The sequence below is a fragment of the Miscanthus floridulus genome, chromosome 17 (assembly GCF_019320115.1).
Source record: "Miscanthus floridulus cultivar M001 chromosome 17, ASM1932011v1, whole genome shotgun sequence".
Taxonomy (NCBI): Eukaryota; Viridiplantae; Streptophyta; class Magnoliopsida; order Poales; family Poaceae; genus Miscanthus; species Miscanthus floridulus.
Genome location: NC_089596.1, coordinates 75196238 through 75215201, shown reverse-complemented (window position 1 = coordinate 75215201; position 18964 = coordinate 75196238). Strand labels below are relative to the sequence as shown.

The following is an 18964-nucleotide window of genomic DNA, read 5'->3' as shown; positions in this document are numbered from 1 at the left end:
GGTACAGGACTAGAGCGACAGGTCGATCACGTTCAAGGTTCAACGCCAGCCAGCTCATTGTTCAAACCACATCAGCTAGAATGTCAGGGCTCAGATGGATCATAACGGCATCGAGACGTTCGATGCACGATGTGAAACGGAACAAACAAAAGAGTGGTCCGGTCAAAACGTCACAGAGTCGCCTTCTTTCCTCCTTTGCTGCTGGTGTTTTCTGGGGCCTGCATTGCATGCCCTCTCTCTCTCTCTCTCACACACACACACACACACAGTAATGACGCTGCATTGCATTGCACGCTCCGATGTGGCAATCGCACAGACTTTATGTGAGAATTGGACAACGAAGTGGTAGTGGTAGACTGATAGCTACGAGAGTGTTCGGCCGGCATTAAATTTCTACTGTAGCAGCTGAAAAACACTGTTTATGTTGGAATTTGGTGAGAGAAAAACGTTGCTCCGGCTGGAAAAAAAAAAGGCCAGCCAGCCAGCCAGCCGAAGCTGACCAGCCGAACACGCTCTACATTGAGGTCTTGGTCACTGAGCAAAGGTAGCTGTCATGGAATGATCACTAACAAAGATGAGTCGAAAACGCGTCAGGAATGGTGAAAAGGAATGTGGCAGCCGCCAGCCGCCGCAAGATTCTTACGGTCAACTTGGAACTAGTCATAGAACCACAAGAAAGTAGATTCTCACAGTTGGGAGAACCCAGTGTTTGCTTAAGGTACTGTAATTAGTAGAACCTGCGTTTTGTTTTTCCATATGGAAGGCAAGCAGAATGCTTCACGCATAAACTGCTTTCGTACGGCTTTGTTACAAGTAATGCCGTACGGCTTTGTTTTCAATGGAATGCCGTAGCATGAAACGAGAATGCTTCACGTCAGTGATTAGAGGCTTTTGATTTGGGCAAACGCTCGAGTGATTTGACTTACTAATGCAGCATAAACAATCGCCAAATTCAGAACTGCGGCGCCCTGATCAGCTGTGCAGTCAACAAACAAAGAGCAAAGCAACAAACTTGCCGCTCGACTGCTTGCTGCCCAGTGGACTTCGCCGACGTGGTTCGAGGCCAATTGCGAAGTCAGCAAGTGGTAGTCACTTTCAGAACATTCTGCAACTTGCGTGCAAAAATGATTAAAAGGACAAGCTTTCCAGAATTCTAGCTCCCAGCCGCACATGAATTCAATGAAAACAGCCATTGCAAGAGCTAAAGGATCCTTAATTCCTTACTGGCCTCAATGCTCTGGTCGGAGGCATGGACTGGCGAGGTCTTCTTCTGGTTTGCCACCATCAGCAAAGCCCACAGCGGGCTTCATGCTCCAGTCCTCCAGTAAGTCCTTGGCAGCAGTTAGAATCCAGAAGACCAGCAGAAGATACTCTCGAGGAATCAGGATGGGTTCCCACTAGAAACAAAGCAGACATCAACGTTCCAAGAGTCAATTGTAGAAGCAAACAAAGAGTTCTTCATGCTTGCAAACAAAGAGATGAATGATGATGGGCAGCTTGTTGGATGCTTTGGACTGCTTGAATGATGGTTCCGGTATTCAACCCAATGGCATCAGATCACGCGATTTAGGTCTTTAGGAGACCTAACTGAACATAAATCTGGCATCCGTGCTCCTTAAGAATCCTGTGAGGTGCAGATGATTAAAAGGGCCAGGCGATATGGCATTCTCAAAGAAATAGCCGAAGAAGAATTACAGTTGGATGAGAATCCTGCATTGGCAATTTACAGACAGGACCATACGCAACACGTCGTCAGATGAGACTATGGCACAAACACACGAATACATGGCACAATGGGGCTAATTCTTTGACTAAATAGTTGCTCATACATGACAATTGACAAGGGTCGGAAAGAAAACCCAATCAAGGCAGTCAAAGTCAAAATGCATGACAGGCGTTTTCTTCCTTGCTGTCCGGGTGAACCACCGTGAGTTAAATGGCCTTGCAATCCAAACTGCACACACATTGTTCTGAACGCACAAACAATTCACTAGTGAGTCTCTGCTAGAGATGGATGTGTAGCCTCCGTGGCAAACACGCTACGTTCAATTACATCTGATGCGCTTCTCGTAAGTACATCTGATGACATGTCCCAGTTCCCACTCCGCCGATCCCAGCTTGAGTGCCGTACCCTTACGTCACTCCCAACTGCAGGAATCTGGGATTCTGAACATGTCACAAGTTTGGCATTGGCTATGCCTTCCATCTCACTGCTGTGCCTGTGAGGGCCTCCCATTTCTACATCAACATCCTCATAATTGCGCCGCTGCGAGATCTTCAAAAGATCGCTGCCAATTTCAAGATCATCTTCAACTTTCGACCGAGGACCACCAACTGGCTCCTCTTCAACCTCCCTACCAAAGCTAACTGTTGGAGGTCGCACTTCCTCTTGTGCATAGGCCCGAAACTTGTGTTTAGAAGGTTTTGTCTTGCTACAGAAGACTTCTAAAAAGTTATTCAGACATCCTTGACTATAGATATTAGGCCTGCTGTCTGATCTGTATCGAAAATTCTCGTATGTGGTCTGCAAAATCAAACCATCAGAACGGAAACTGCAGAATTGCTTCATTCATTATATAGCTAGTATCAAGGTTGGACACATAACAAAGTACACCCTATAGATATAGATATAGATATAGACTAGTAGTAACCTAAAATCCCAAATACATGAAAAAATATATAAGAACGTGCCCTTTTCATTTTTAAAGCATACTTTAGACTCTTCAAGTTGATAAACAGAAAATGGTCAAACCAAAATAATGCTAAGTATCCCTACAATTATGTTACACAAATTCATAAAACTATAAAGATATTTTATATTTTACATGGAACCAACTCAAAAATAATAGATGCAGTTAAGCTAGTGGACATCAATTACCATGAGCATGTACTGACACTTCTGTCTAGCATTTGATTTTTCAAGTACATATTTTAAAAGAACTAGTATCCATGAATGAAAACAAATTCTTGGTCAAGAAAAAACAAATTAACTAATCAATCTTATATTGAAGAAACTAACCTGGTTGGTGCTAATGAGGTACAAATGGAATCCAGTGAGTCCACCAACAAACCAGAGAGCAATGAAACAATATATAAGAAGCCCCAAAGAAGTGGGAGAGTGTTTGAAAGCCTTCCAGACTGTTGGATAACCCTCGTCCATGAGAAACTTGATGTACAAGGCTGATATTGCAAATACATAAATGCAGAGAAGAGTCGAGGAAGAAACAAACATGAAAAAGTACCGGTAATTGCGCTGCACAATGTAAAAGTGAACCAATAAAGATCAGGTTAAAGAAGGCAACAAAAGAGAAACTGAAACAAAATTTCCTAGAGATTGTAAGAAATCATTCTTTCAACATGAAAGTTCTGAGCACCTCTCACTCAGAACTAAATATTTCAAGTAGCTGATCTTGTGTCATGGAGGGGATTTTAGTTGGATTACATAATTCAACAGTTCTTTTTGCCATTGCATAACTTATACAAACTATCATGGAGCACTAATACAATGTGTAGTTCCTAGGATTTACTGCCAGTTATGCATATTTGAGAAAATGGTCAGGCTGGAATAAGGTCACACTCCACCTAATAGAAACATAATCATGCACCTATGTTGAGAGTGCCATAATAAGTACAGAAACATGTTACATGTCCACCTAGCATTCAGCAATAAGTAAAGAAGCATGTTACATGCCCACCAAAGGTTCTTTAGGCTTACGATGGAGTGTATCGCATTTATGTCAAGGAAATACAACAATTATATGTTTGGCATACTAAGTATATAACACCAAGAACGTGTTAACCATGTCAAATGGTGCCAACTACATTAAAATGCTGCTATGATATGACTGTTTTTTCTTAACCCGTCTTATTTCTATGCTAAAGCTAAGGAGACATCAGAGAGCACCACATCACAAAATTTTCATCACTATTATCCAAATCCAAATACAGAAGACATAAATGCACTGGAAGCATTAGACCATACGTTTAGAACTGACCATAAATTTCAAAGGAATGCACTATAAGCATCAATAAGACTAAAAAACAAGAGCAGATATTGGCATGCATATAACTTTTAGTTTTTTTTAGAGAATGCAGGAGGGATGGGCTTCACTGTATTAGAGAGGAAAATGGTCCCCATACAACCCACTCATCTCATACGGGGACCAAATATGAGACGTGGTTTTTGCAGCAAAACAAAGATGAATACTTGAGACAAATGCAACACGACCCGACCAAAGCTACAAACAAAACTAGATTCTACCACCAAGCTCTAAACATTGCAGCTTCTTAGCTCTGGCTAGGCACCAGAGATGTAAAACTCTGTTTATAGTTTTAATAAAAGTCCAGTAGGGGGCGCACCCCTCCTGTTTCACTCAAAAAAAAAAACAGAGACTGTGTTCATCTTTGAACTCCCTCATAATCAATGTAAACAAAGGTGCATCACCCTAGAAGACACATGAATTTCTATGCTTCCAGATAATCCAAGCGCCCAGAATTATTAGAGAATCAGTCCCCTTTTGTGCTCTTTCTCCACCCTTTTCATTGTCTTGCGCCACCAGTTGACAAAGTTACACTCATTCTGCCTAGGAACAGATCCAGCTAGTCCAATTGGAGCAAACAATTTGAACCAAAATTCTCTTGCCACTACACACGTTGTTAGGAGGTGTTGTATCATCTCATCTGAACCTTAGTTAAGAAGGCTTGAAATTATACGTCTGTGACACAAACCAACACCAAACAAAGCACATACAGGAAAACTCATATAAGGCTATTCCAACCTCCCTCTGGCACTTTGATACCATGGTTCTAGAGTATTTTTTTGAATAATGGATCCTTGTTCTACAGTACTTGAAATAGCTTAACTAAAAGCAGGCTGAATAGCATCACACCATATAGCAAAAGTGCAAAACGAAGCAAATGCATTCGTAAGCAATAAACAGAGGAACACCAATATTGCATAACTCTTCTCTTGGTGCGTAGACATTCCAGGAATCAAGACATATGCATATGAAAGGTACAGGCTTTTTTGACAGACATATGAAATCAACATGTTCATGGTCTCTTTATGTTTGCTAAAGCAATAAATCATAAAAATTACGCTAGATTACAGTAGAGAAATAACAGTATTTACCTGTCCAATGCATTGTCCAACCCAGGGGCAATGATGGTCAAAGCGCTCTACGCAATTGTTGCATATCGAACAGTGTGAGCATCGAGGAGGCCGATAAATCATGCAGGTGTCACAATACTTCACTTTCACAGGCATCCCATTAACCATTACTTCCTTCACACGGGGGAATTGCAGCCCCCCAGGCGTGCCCCCAGACAAGGCGTTCCCATAAGAAAACTCTTCCTCCGGCGGGTGGGCCGCGCGGGGAACGATCCCAGGATCCTGCGCTGATGTAATCAAGAGCAGGACTAGCACCTACACAGAAGAGAAACAACGATCCGTGCTCAGCCAAGCGCATATCGCAAATGCTAACTGATCAATACCAGCAGGAATCAGCACACAGAACTCACATAGATCATAAATACTACGGCTACCGCAGGGATCGTATATCCTGCATTGTAATCCGGGAAATGGTGGCGAAGGTGCCGAGCAACAAATCCGCAGAAGACCAATACCGGGACCACAATGAGCGAAACAGACAGGATCAGTGACTTGGCATCAGGTCCGAATATGAGCCTCCCACCAAAGAAGAATTTCTGCAGAAGAACGAACGAACTACGTCAGAATGCAGTAGAACCGCACATTGACAGTTCCACACACACGCACGCACACACACAGGCTCACAGCGCACGGCAGATAACATGAATCACGCATCCCACCAACCTACTGTTCCTGTTCGTGCCTGGAATCGCCGAGAACAGTAGAGTAGTAAACCGCACACACTGGCAGGCGCGAACCAACTCTACCAAAACGATCCCATACAGCAGCAAGAAGCGGAATTCCCCACGAAAGAACCAAACAGTGCAACCCAGATTCCCGGCTCAAGAACTAACAAGATGAAGCGAGAAGGAGCAGAGGAAAGAGAGGACAGGATCTTTACATTGTTCCCTTTCCAAGCCTCGTACACTCGCTGCGGACGCGCCATGGGTGGGCGGGTGGTCCGGCTCCGGCCAGCGCGGCCTCATCCGAGGCAGCGTCCCCCCAGCCCAGACCCGCCGGCGAGCAGGCCAGGAAGGAGTCGACACGCGCACGAGAAAAGGGCGATTTTGAAAAAGGAAAAGCGGAGGAATCGTGGGTAGAGGAGGAAGCGGCGAGGCCGAGCAGAGCAGGGAGAGGAAAGCAAACGCTGCTCACGTCGCCTTTGTGTGCGTGGGGTGGGGGTGGGTGGGGGGGGGGGGGGGGGGGGGGGGGGGGGGGGGCACGGGGAGGGGAGGTGTAAAATGAAAAGCTTTTCTTTTTGAACGGAAAAAATGAGTAAGATAGTACGAGAGACAAGCTGGCAACGGCGGCCGGACAAGAGGGGGACTGGGGGAGAGGGCCTCAGGCTCAGTTTTATTGCACATGACACCTTGTCTTTTTGAGAAATAAATATAAGCTCATGTATGAAAACAGTTGATGATACCTTTTTAGGAAGGAAACACTACTGTCAGCTTATTATAGAAGATTAAATTTTAATAGTAATATTCGTCAGGTTTGCTTGGCTTATAAGCCGTACTTTTTCAGTCAACGAATAATATTTTTCTCAAACAACAAATCAGCCAACAATACTTTCAGTCATGGCTTATCAGCCAAATGAATAGGGCAATTGATCTTTGTTTTTGCGTGGAAAAGGCAGCATGTTACTTAATAAATAAACATTCCTATGCACTATCACTATAATAAAAGGCCGTAGTGTTGCACTATCACTAGGAGAGCTAAACCTTTGTAAGAATAGAAATGATCTCACATTTAAGGGTCTATTTGGAATGAGGAATTTTACAGGATTTGCATAGAGGAATAATTTCGATTTCATTGGAACTGTAGAAATGTGAATGTGTAAAATGACTAATTGTTGGTGTGAGTGCATTTGGCACCCATTTCCTCCCCGTTACTAGTGTGTTCAAATCGTGAGTGTTGATTAATCAAATCCATTGATAACACAAAAGGTTTTTACTAACAATTAAGTAGTTTCCAAAAAAAAAGAGAGAGACCCGAGAAGAGATGCCGACTATGACACGAGGATTAAGGTACTGCATGCAAAAATTGGACAATAGCAAAAAGTGCAATAGGAGATGTAAAAAAAATTAAGATATGCACTTAACTTGTCCATCACATGTCCACGGAATGATGTGGTTTTGGAAAAGGGACAACAATCAATTATCAATAGTAAGAAAATTTGGACAATAGCAAAAGGCGTAGTAGGAGAGGTAAAAAAAACTAAGGCCGCGTTTAGATGGCGAAAATTTTTGGTTTTGGCTATTGTAGCACGTTTGTTTGTATTTGACAATTAGTGTCTAATTATGGACTAATTAGGTTCGAAAGTTTCGTCTCGCGATTTCTCACCCAACTGTGCAATTAGTTTTTTTTCGTCTATATTTAGTAATTCATGCATGTGCCGCAAGATTCAATGTGATATTTGGAATGAAAAATTTTGGGAACTAAACAGGCCCTAAGATATGCACTTGTCGATCACATGTGACATGTCCACGGCATGATGTGGTTTTGGAAAGGGGGCAACACCTGGAACGAGTTGATGTCACCAGGGATTCATGGAAGCTCCCGCTACGGCGCTACCGCTGGTACCAAAGGACCCGTAGTGCTGAAATCCAAACACCTGTGAGGGGCTACATGCAAAACACGCCAGCCGAGCAGCCTTCAGTCCAGCTCCACCAAAAGGCTGCAGACACACACGTAGGGCCTCATTGTCTGGGTTCCAATTCTTGCCCAGCTAAAATTATGACATGTCAAAATTTATAGTCATCAATTCGTACATTGCTAAAAAAATTGACACGTCAATGTTTATGGCCAAAGTTTGAAATTCTTAAACCGAATAAAAGAGAAAATTGATAAGCCTTAATTTTAGCCGTTAACCAAATGCACACATATGTTTTTTTGTCATAACTTTGGTAGCCTTGATTTTAGCAAACCTAAATTTTAGCTGCCATAATTTTAGTCGGGCAAAAATTGATAGCCAAACAATCATGCCCATACACCGCGTCTAGGACGGGCGTCGCCAGTGCCAGGTGGGTGTAGGGTCCACGGGTGGTCAACAACAGCCAGGTACTGTTGGAAATGCACGGTGCACCCGGCCCAGCCAGCGACTTGCTGGGGACATCGAAGCTCGGACGGGACGCCCAGTGGGCCCAGAGGACAGGCGCCAGAAGAGGCCTACGGCGAAATCAGTGCCCGGCTAGTACGATTCTACGCCCTATTTGCTTGGCTGTAAATGATAGTAAATTTTTCAGTTAGACTAGTATTTTTTATCATATTTAATCAATCAGTAGTAATAATCTACAATCATATATGATCATTTCAGTCCCGGTCGAACAGGCTCCTAGATACCTGTGGCTTGTGCGGTTGTCTTCGTCAGATCAGCCAGTCTCGAAGGACGCACATGATTTGATGAAGAGTTGGATACTTGGATTGTTAAAACTAGACTAGAGTATTAATTAAAAAAATGCACGTGTGGCTTCACCAATCCACTGACCCAAAGACAGAGGATGTCAGGATCAGAACAATTTAATTTATATGTACTTCCGTTCTTTAATAAATCAATCCCTAACCCAAGTAATAAAATGATCTTAAGGATGAATGATTTTACAGAAAAATACAACATCAATGAAAATATGAGTATATTTTATTATGTAATACATAATAAATATTGATTCTCTTTTATATAAATTTGGCTTTAATATAGTTTGATTTAGAACCACTCTAAAAGTTGATTTAAATTGTTTGGCTGAGCTCTCGCTCTAGAAAATCATGGATCTTGAGCATGCCAAGTGCATTTACATGACTCGTTTTTTTATAATTTAGATTGAATATAATATTTAAATCGCTTTAATTTAGTCAACAAACTACAAATCTAGCATAAATATCTAAGTTCAAGCCCTGCCAAACAGCGCATTCGTCCTAAAAGAAATGCAACATCATCTTGTATTCTGAATTTCTCACTAGCTAAGGATAGAGAGTGAATATGGCTCTCTAAATTGCCCAAGCTCTTGAAGGTTACAAAAATATAGAAAGTGATTTTTACTCAAACGACTCTTTAAATAATGATTTAGAGAATAAATTCTCAAAAGACTTCTGAAGATGCTCTTAAAAACAACATCACTACGAGGATAAAACTGTGCCTCCAACCAAACATAAAGATTGGACGATTGTAGTCACAAAAAAAAAGATTGGACGATTGTATCTAAAAAATAGAGAAACCAAACACATTCTTGGCTCCCGGAAGCAAACACTTACCCCACTAACCAAACAGAATCGTCTCCAGCCCACCCACCCTTTTGAGTCTTTCCCGAGAAGAGAGCATTTCAATCTGCTGCATAAACCCCCAAATAGACCATATATTGTTGCATTCCTTTCCTTTTTGGCCAAGGCTACCATTCAACCATTTATCAAGGCATGTTAGCCAGCACTTTCCGGTGTTTTTTTCCACTACCTATACCGTTCTCATTCTAGCCTTTTCTGAACTAATAGCAGGTGTGGTCCATGAAATCAGATAATAAAAACAAATCCAGAATCCACTCGTGGACAGCACATTTCCAGCAGTTGGTGGGAACGTGGGCCGCTGTTTAAACATTCTGACGAGCTCTCTCAAGGCTTTCAGAACAAGCAAGCCGATAAAATAAAACATAATAGTAGTAGGAATAAAGGTAAAGCAGTTGGGACTTGGCCACTTAGGACTTGGGAGTACTGAGTAGTGAGTACCGACCTCTTGCTGCTCAACCACTGTGGCATCACAGTGAGCTGGAATACGGGTTGGGTAACATCAATGCCCGAGCTGCACCAGCTGCTCACTTCCTCGGCCCGGAGCCCAAGACTACCGACAAGGCGACAAGTCAAGATGAGATGCCCTCTCCTGAAAAAAGGAAGGATTTCAGAGATAGGGATGCTCATGATTAGGCCAAACACCCTTTGTGCATTACTAGAAAATTTAAAGGTTAGAAAGTATGGGAAGGAACGGCATACCTGTAACAATGCTCTGTCTCTTTTTCCTTCCCATTTCCATCATTTAGACCAAAGACAACATATCAAGCATATGCTTGGAACAAAGCCTTCATATCTCTTTTCGCTTCTCAGGCCAACCGTATTAGTCTATCGAGCATATGCTTGAAACGAAGTCCTTTGTGTTTCTTTTTCCTGCAGTTCTATCTTTCAGACCAACAATGCTGCATTTCAAAGAATAAAGCCATAATCTGACACATATGAGAATCAGGCAACACATGTACTTAGTCAATCATATATGACACAAGTGGTGCAGAGTAAACATGTGGACAGGTTGACACCCCACTTATTCACGTATGCACAGGTTGCCAGACTATGGTCTCTCTTTCGGCCTCTTGAGCCAGCTTGTGTTTGTTTAACATCGTGTCGTGCCCCTGAAGAAACTCCTACCCATAATCCTACAGTAGGATCAAATCTAAACCAAACACTTCAAGGGTTCTGCATATAGGCCCCGTTCGCTTCGCTGAAAAAACAAGCCGGAACAATTGTTGTGAGATAAAAACACTGTTCCGGCTAAAAAAACAAGCTGAAAAAGACGGATCATAAGAGAAGCGAACAAGGCCATAATTCTTTTACTTTAACTGACCGATTATACATCTAGCTAATGTTTGTTTATCAACTAATAGTCATTTCATTTACCCTTTTCATTCCTCAAAAACGAACCCAGCTTCATCAGTGCCATAATAGACTAGTCCATGTCCATGAGTAATCTTGTCCAATTTGACCAGTGTTTGATTGATCAATGAAAAGCTGCAATCCATCAGACAAAAATTGATAGGTGCTTGAACTGAAGACTGAACCCATCGCATATCTTGAGTTTCCCATGTATACCCTTTGTCCCATTGATAGGTGTTCGCTGCAGCTTTAAGCTGCAGTCGCTGGCCGCCGCAGCTGTTTATCAGCCGTTCGCTTGGTTTATAAGCCATAATTTATCAGCCAACGAATAATATTTTTCTCTCACACCAAACCAGCCAACAGTACTTTCAGCCATGGCTTATAAGCCAAACCAGTCCAAACGAACAGGGCATTGGGTGTTTACTAGTACCGTAGATAGTTGAATAGCTACAGCGACTGCGGCTTAAAGCATAAGCGATCATACCTAAGTATGAAATCCAAAATCATAGCTGTTTTTTTTGTATCAGCAGTATCATGACAAGCAGTCCTGGTGCAAGTGGTAGAGTTTTACCGCCTGTGACCGGACTGACACCCTTCCCCAGACCCCGCAAAGAGCGGGAGCTCTTTGCACTGAGTACGCCCTTTTTTTTAGCAGTATCATGACATGTATAACACTGAGAGAAAACGCATCATGTACTGAACCATTGCAAGATAACTGAAGGTGCAGCAGAATAATCAGGGGACCCCAAACCATATAATTCCAGTTTTTTTAAATATGAAACATAAACGGGCAATTATACTTCATAGAATAGGCTATGAAACACTTAGCTTTTACTCCCTCCATCCAAAAAGAATGCAATTCTAAACCTAGTATAATTCAAAATATTTTAAGTTTGACTAAGTTTATAGAAATTGTAAACAGTTATGATTCTAAATAGATATACTATAAAAATATATTGCACGATGAATCTAACGATACTAGTTTGATATCATAAATATTAGTACTTTTTTTCTAAAAAATTGGACAAGCAGAAGATGGATTGACTTAGAACTATAGCTACAATTGCATTCTCTTTGGGAAGGAGGGACTAAGCTACAAGCGAAAACACTCAAACATAGTTCCTTGTTCCTAGGAAACGAAGTTTCAGAGCCACCCTGAACCAATTATTCTTGTTGACTGGCACTGCACCGATCTCTACTTTGTAGTTATATCAATGAAAGAGCACAGAGAACACATGAATTTGTTTTCAACCGTGCAAGCAAAAGCATATGAAAAGGGGAACATGCTATGACACCTACAGTTAACAGTAAATGTCAATCACCCAGCTTTCAACGTATGTTCTGGGCTCCACAAAAATGACTAGCTCTTTGTGATATTCACATAAAAATGTGTAGTACAAGGCCAGTACATGATGCTCGAGTGCATGTGAAAACTGAAAAGACCTTATATTTCGTATCAGACTTAGCAGTTTGCCAATCTTCAAATTCCACGGGGAAAAAGACAGTGTAGTAAACAATATAGTACTACATGGTCCTTCCCTGAACGAACTTTTTTTTCTTCTTTTTGCTTTTCGAACAACATACGAGAGCTGCATGTCATTTCATAAAAAAAGAAAAAAATATACAAACTGCACACGGGAAAAAAAGAGGCTAAAGAAAGCCCCTCCCAAATACACAACACACACTCGAGACAAACAGACGGGCTAAGCAAAGGGACAACACCACCACAACCAGCCCACCTCCGACCACCATCAAGTAAATCCCACGATCCTGAACTAACTCTTTTAGTGGCAGAAATAGTAATTCGAGTAAAAAGATGCAGGAATAATTTCTTCTAATACCTGCTGAAATAAAAATACAGAACAGCGGAACATCCAGAGAAACCATTTTGCTCTAGTCTTCAAGCATCCTGAAAAGAAGAATTTCCAGAAATGTCAGTTATAAAGCAGGCTCTTCACTAACATTACAGTGAAAGTTTGTAGGAACTGACTCTATTCTTGACTTCTGAAGATCGCAATAGAAGCTATGTTTACTTTTTTCCACCCCACTCATTCTGACATCTACTTCATTCCAGAAAAAACAATCTTGTCCCAGCTGAATGCCACCTGATACCCACCGCATGACCCTCATCTTGCAAATAAAACTAACAAACACTAATATATTTTTCGAGCCCTATTTTGCCATACCTCGTTTTTATCTGCAGCACAAGATCCCAAAGGATTCGTTGTTAAAACTTCTATCAGAAGCTAACTACACAAAATAGACCCAAGATTAATCAGATTCAAGGAAACAATGCATCAATTGTGCAACATTATTACTGCAGTACAGGCAGTAAATAAAGTAGTAATGAAGCCGACACATGGAACATATTGAACTTTGACAGCAGCTTACACCAGATTAATCTGATTGAAGGGAAGGGTATACTGATTCCTTTCACAACACAAAACCATGTTGCACCTTAACTATATAGTTTTTTTTTATACTGCTACCTGGTAAGTTTAGAAGGGCGGACCTGGTGCAAGCGGTAGAGTCTTACCACCTGTGACCGGAAGGTCCCGGGTTCAAGTCGCGGTCTCCTCGCATTGCACAGGCGAGGGTAAGGCTTGCCACTAACACCCTTCCCCAGACCCCGCACAGAGCGGGAGCTCTCTGCACTGGGTACGCCCTGCTACCTGGTAAGTTTCTCTCTGTTAGGTGAGAAATTCATGTTCTTCAGAGTATAAATATCTCATAAGATATACAACAACAACAAAGCCTTTAGATATCTCATAAGATATAAAGGGCGTACCCAGTGCAGAGAGCTCCCGCTCTATGCGGGGTCTGGGGAAGGATGTCAGTGGCAAGCCTTACCCTCGCATGTGCAATGCGAGGAGACCGCGACTCGAACCCGGGACCTTCCGGTCACAGGCGGTAAGACTCTACCGCTTGCACCAGGCCCGCCCTTCATATCTCATGAGATATAACCATACTTAATTGTACAAAACAAGTGCTCCCTCCAATTTTGTGCTCACGAATTTGCAAACAAAACCGATGGAAGTTTCACACTTCAGACCTAATAATACTAAAGAATCATTTGGTGTGAAACATTAAATACTGAGGCCACTTTTAGAAAGTAAGCTTTGAGGATTGAGGGTATGATGTAAAAGTACTTCTACGCACATGCACAATAGACTGCACTAGAGACTGCTACTGCCTACCTTGGTCAATATATCATGCCACTTACAATCATCTAAGTGAAAGCCTCAGTTAGATTCATTCTTATGAGCTCATACCACAATCTGTAAGATAAGAACCACAAAACAATGCTGCTTCAATGGAGCCTAAACAGCTAAAAACAAAATTGAACAGGGTAGAGTAGAGCATCTGCCAGATATATTACAAATCACAAGTTAAAGTGTGGAACACTATTTTAAGAGACTAAGCAGCTAAATAATAAATACTTCAACTCACCAGAATACCATATACCAATACAGCAAAGCAGTGTTATTTCACCTTGTCAAACTATAAGTGCTTCCTGAATTAAAGTTGGATGGATCCTCGTGCATCAATCACCAAGAATGGCAATGCATCAGTGTCATGTCATTCATCATATTGTAAGCTCAGAAGGGGAAATGACGCATAAAATTCAAAGGCTGTGGGAGACTACTTCTGAGACACATCTCTTACCCTGGTCAGGTCACTGAAAAAGAGCTAAAGTAATGTGGATCTTACATGGTGAGTATTTTTAAAATACATTGCCCTAATGTAACATGGTAGAAACTTTCTTATCAATTGAATAGACTTTTTTTCTCCCTTAACAAAATGATACAAAACTCTCTTGTGTGTTTTAGAAAAAGAAATGAACAAACTATATTTAATGAAGCTTTCTGATTTATGCAAACACAAGAGAAACAGGTTCGACCATTGCAATTTCAATTGGTTTCAATCATCATAAGGCATTATGAAGGCGACACTTTTTCAATTCACTTACAGCTCCGAGGACACTAGGAACAAGACACATATTAGGCAGAATATACCCCCATACAACCCATACTGGTAAGTGCCTAGCCTTATTGCAGCACCAGGCACTGATGAGTGATGACTAACGTCCATCAACAAAAAGGCAATAATTGCTAAGGGCTGCTGGGAATTAACACTGTAAGCACCTCCTTATTCTTTATCATCATGGCTATAATCACTGACATCACATTCAATCTCATCATCTTCACTATTCTCCACAACATGTGCAAGGGAATAGGCTTGCAGCTTCTTAAAACTGCTTATAAAGTCAGTTGCTTCTGAGAAGAGAGCATTTTTAGCGGCCTTCAGACTACCAGCTTTCTGCTCAGAAAGAACCTTCTCAGAATCAGCAGCTTTAGAGCCTGGAGTCCTTTTGCGAGGCCTTTTTGTGTATTCTCTACGTGACAATTGATCAATGTACTTCTCATGTAAGATAACATTCTTTATAGGCTTTAGAACTTCTGGGCTCGGTTCAGATGGCTTAGTTCTTAACCTTGAAAATGGTTTCTTTCGTACTGAAGAGCTTCCACTGCATTTGCCTAGAGAACCTGAATTCGTATAACTGTCAGGGGTCCCATGAGAATCTTCAAAAGATAAGTTCAATTGTAAGGCACTTGATGAGCTTTCAAAAACTGAGAAGTGATCAGCCTCTTGAGCTTGGTCAATGATACAATGCTTCTGCAACAAATGCCTCACTGTCTTCTGTGCTGCTAGACCCTTCTGTTTAGCGGTCCTTTGCCTTGCAACTCTAGGTTCCAAGAGATTTGGAAGTTTTGTATCAGACAATGTGAAATTTCCTATAGGAGAAAATGTTGTTTTACTTGTTCTGGGACGTGGGGCTATTGGAGTTGGTGTTGTGAGGTCAGCATGAATTCTGTTGAAGTAGTCTTCAGCAGATCTCCCTGGCACCTGAAAAGAGTTGTGTCAAAAATCACTGAGCTAATAAATGACAAAGGTAGAATTTCACACATGGAAAAAGAAATATGCCAAACAAGAAACAGGACCCACCATTAAAATATTCCCGTGAAATACAAAAAAAAAATCAACTAACACTATGAAACTTCAGGTTACTTTGATTGTTGATCTGAGCATCAAGCTATACATCTTTTTTAGATGTTTTATTATTTGAATCTGTCTAATCATACCCCATACCCTTTTATCAACAGAACTAGTACTGTGGACTACTAAAACAAAAGAATGAACTGTTACTGAAACTTAATGATGTATGAGGATATTGTTTTCACTAAAATGATGCATTAGAATCTTTGTATATGCCAGAAGAAAGGAACCAAATTCGTCAGCACAAAGCTGTTAAGTATATCAAGGGCTATACCTATGCAGACTCATGTATATTGCAATCTTGCCTAAGGGAAATTATCTTCTCAAATCCTCAAGGTTAGTAACAAACAAGGCCAGTCGATAATTAATGACTTTATTACCTTTCAGCTAGAATCTTCATGTAACACCCATATCATAGATATAATTATAAAACTTTGATAGTAAAAAAGGATTGATCAAACAAAATAACTTGTGAACAACCATGTGCACTGGGATCCGTTTCTGAAAAGTGCAGAAACATTTTTGGCCACAATACTTCAGTATTCTCATCCTTTTTCATGTAATATATAACAAATATTTCTTTGGTCAGCTCTTTGCAACTTACAAGAAATGAAAGAACCACTAAAGCAAATGATGTAAAGACTGAATACCATTTTTGAAACTCTCTTCCAGAAATGTGGGGATGGTCGGGCAGTGAAGTAAGCTTTGCGCAATGCCATGTCCTGCTCTTTCATCCAATCATCAGAACTACAAAATTTTTCCACTCCTTCTCTTTCAGTCCCACTTGGTTTGCTGATGTTTTCATCAATGTTTGTCAATTCCTCATCACTACTTTTAGGCTTCACCACAACAGAAGGTTCCTTTTCAATCCTTCTGTGGGTAGATTTTCTGGGTTCATCACAAGGTGCAATTTCTTGGCGATTTATAGGCAATGGTTTTGGCTCTTGGCAACTTTGCTTCTTCGATGGCAACCTCCTTTTTGTGCCTCTCTTCCTCTTTCCTGTCAACACTTTACAATTAGTGGGCATTAACTCTTTCTTCTCACTCTTTTTGTTAGATACATCTGCAATATTTTTCCTGGGGGTGATGCCTCGGGGATCTTGACAAAGTAACTTGGGCTCATTCTGCCTTTTCATCCTTGCCAAAGGCTCCAATCCAGCATTTCTCCTATCACTTTTCAGACTCTCTTGATTTTTGTCTTTCAAACGAGCACTTTTACTCTTTCTGTTAGGAGGGGTCTCCAGGCGATTCGGTGGCAACAACGGCTTGCCCAAAGTCTTATCTTGCACATGAAACCGTGGGGATCTGCGGAGAACCATAATTGCTGATTGCTCAGCGCTGACCTTACATTCCAACAAGAGGGAGTGCAAATTATAACGTTATTTCTCATAAGCTATAAATGAAGTGTGTACTGAATCAAGCTTTCTAAGTAACAAACATGATAACATTCAGGAATGAAATACATGGAATTGATAGGAAAAAATATAGAAGTCAAGCAAGAGCAGCTCATACCTCGTTTACTTCATTGTCTATCATGATTGGATGCTCAGAATCTCTTCCATCGAGCCGCAGCAACTGCCGTACAGCTCTACTGTGGCAACCTCTCACTGTCTTCTTGAGGGAAGCCTGCTTCTTCAATGTTTGGAGATCCTCTTCCTCCCCCATGTTATTGGTCTGGAAAGGGAGCCTCTGCATGGGAAAACTTTGAGGGGTCGTGTGGTGAGAGCGCAGCCGCCCCTTCCATGCCGTCCCGCCAGCAGCCAGGGTGGAGAGTTCCTGGTTGATAGTAGTGGATCCAGAAATAATTTTAGGAGTGAGGGCAATAGCAATAGCAATGATAAAACATGGTAGATTTGAAATCCTAGTAAGGCCTTGTTTGGATGGGCATGTTTTCGTATCAATCCACATGTGTTGAAGTAGATTGGGGTAGAATTGAACTAAATTCCAATCCATTCCACTTCAACACATGTGTATTGAGTGGATACACATGCAACCAAACAAGACCTAACAAACTGAACATCACAACTAGACTAGTAGAAGCTAAAATAACACGACGATGCCAAAATGTACTACGGCTTAAAAATTTGAAGCATTTCAAAAGGTGAGGGGAATCTGATATGAAAACAGGTAAATAGATACGGGGTCAGCAAGATGAGATTGAGGGGAGAAAAGAGGGGGGGAATCGTTCGGCTCACCGCAACAGCGGACCGCCCCGCCCTCATGATACTGCACCCCCGCCCCAGGCTACACCCTCCGCCGGTCAACCGACGGCTGGCGACCGCGCAGCAGGATGCGGCGGCGCGGCGACCAAGTCCCGCCGCCCGGGTTAGCACTCTGCGGAACCCGCTGGTAGCGTCGCGCCCCGGCGATTGTCAGATCTGCCGGTAGCCTGCCGCGGGCCGCGGCGCTGCTCCTGCTCCGCTTGAACGCTGCCGTAAGGTCAAGAACTGATGAAGATGAACGGCTAGCGAAGGATATACCAATTCAAATTATGAAATCGAACCGGCGTGCCGCGTGCGTCGGGCGTGCGTGTGTGGGGAAGAAAGCGGGCGGGCGGGCGGGCGTGGGGCAAGAAAGAAGAGAGAAGGAAAAGGAAAAAAAGAGAGAAAAAAAAGAAGAGCATAATAATTATTTTGTTCTTTTCGAAGCTGTTTTGCCGATTGTTTTTGAGCAATTGAAACTGCTCAACCAAATCCACCGAAGAAGCTGTGAGTGGAGCTACTTTAGCTAAGAGTTGTACCAAACGGAGAAATCGGACTTCAAACGTTCCGTTGGCTTCTCTTATAATTTGTTTTTTATAGTTTATTTTTTTAATTAAAATAATATTTTTTTCTCGTAACGAATCAGCTGGAAGTGTGTTTTGGTTTACTTTTTCATCCAGGGAACGAATCAAACTCGGTTCGACACGAGCACATAAACAAATAGGAAAAAAAAATCCTTTCATATAGCACGGACTGCCAGCCTTGCATAGGAGGGAAAGCTAAGAAAGAGAAAATATATTTTTAATCGTTGTAAAGTTGTGCACACTGTAGCCATCGAACCGTCAAAATGCAAACCGAATGCTGCTGTCACGGTTCGAATGCTATGCTGGAGTTGCCATAAGAGCGAGCGGACTGTATGCTGAGTGAGGGA

The 18964-nt window shown here is 41.8% G+C and overlaps 2 protein-coding genes across 6 annotated transcripts; both read right to left on the bottom strand.

Annotated features, from left to right (window-relative positions):
* Positions 1-1072: 1072 nt before the first annotated feature.
* LOC136516694 (protein S-acyltransferase 8-like) lies at positions 1073-10013 on the bottom strand. Of its 3 annotated transcripts, none has more exons than XM_066510175.1 (5): positions 9867-10013; positions 5521-5706; positions 5132-5425; positions 3020-3253; positions 1073-2524 (listed from the first exon to the last, which is right to left on the bottom strand). In XM_066510175.1, exons 2-5 carry the CDS (start codon positions 5527-5529, stop codon positions 1991-1993), a joined length of 1071 nt encoding a protein of 356 aa, XP_066366272.1. In that variant the 5' UTR covers positions 5530-5706; positions 9867-10013; the 3' UTR covers positions 1073-1990. The 3 variants fall into 3 exon arrangements, with proteins under 3 accessions (XP_066366272.1, XP_066366271.1, XP_066366269.1); XM_066510174.1 differs by lacking the exon at positions 9867-10013 and adding an exon at positions 5834-5995; XM_066510172.1 differs by lacking the exon at positions 9867-10013 and adding an exon at positions 6051-6314 and having other exon boundaries at positions 1086-2524.
* A 4587-nt stretch (positions 10014-14600) lies between these two features.
* Positions 14601-18379, bottom strand: LOC136518324 (uncharacterized). Of its 3 annotated transcripts, XM_066511975.1 has the most exons (5): positions 18336-18379; positions 18028-18261; positions 17345-17608; positions 16483-17175; positions 14602-15682 (listed from the first exon to the last, which is right to left on the bottom strand). In XM_066511975.1, exons 2-5 carry the CDS (start codon positions 18052-18054, stop codon positions 14924-14926), a joined length of 1743 nt encoding a protein of 580 aa, XP_066368072.1. In that variant the 5' UTR covers positions 18055-18261; positions 18336-18379; the 3' UTR covers positions 14602-14923. The 3 variants fall into 3 exon arrangements, with proteins under 3 accessions (XP_066368071.1, XP_066368072.1, XP_066368073.1); XM_066511974.1 differs by lacking the exons at positions 18028-18261; positions 18336-18379 and having other exon boundaries at positions 14601-15682; positions 17345-17943; XM_066511976.1 differs by lacking the exons at positions 18028-18261; positions 18336-18379 and having other exon boundaries at positions 14603-15682; positions 16483-17225; positions 17345-17409.
* Between the last annotated feature and the right edge of the window lie 585 nt (positions 18380-18964).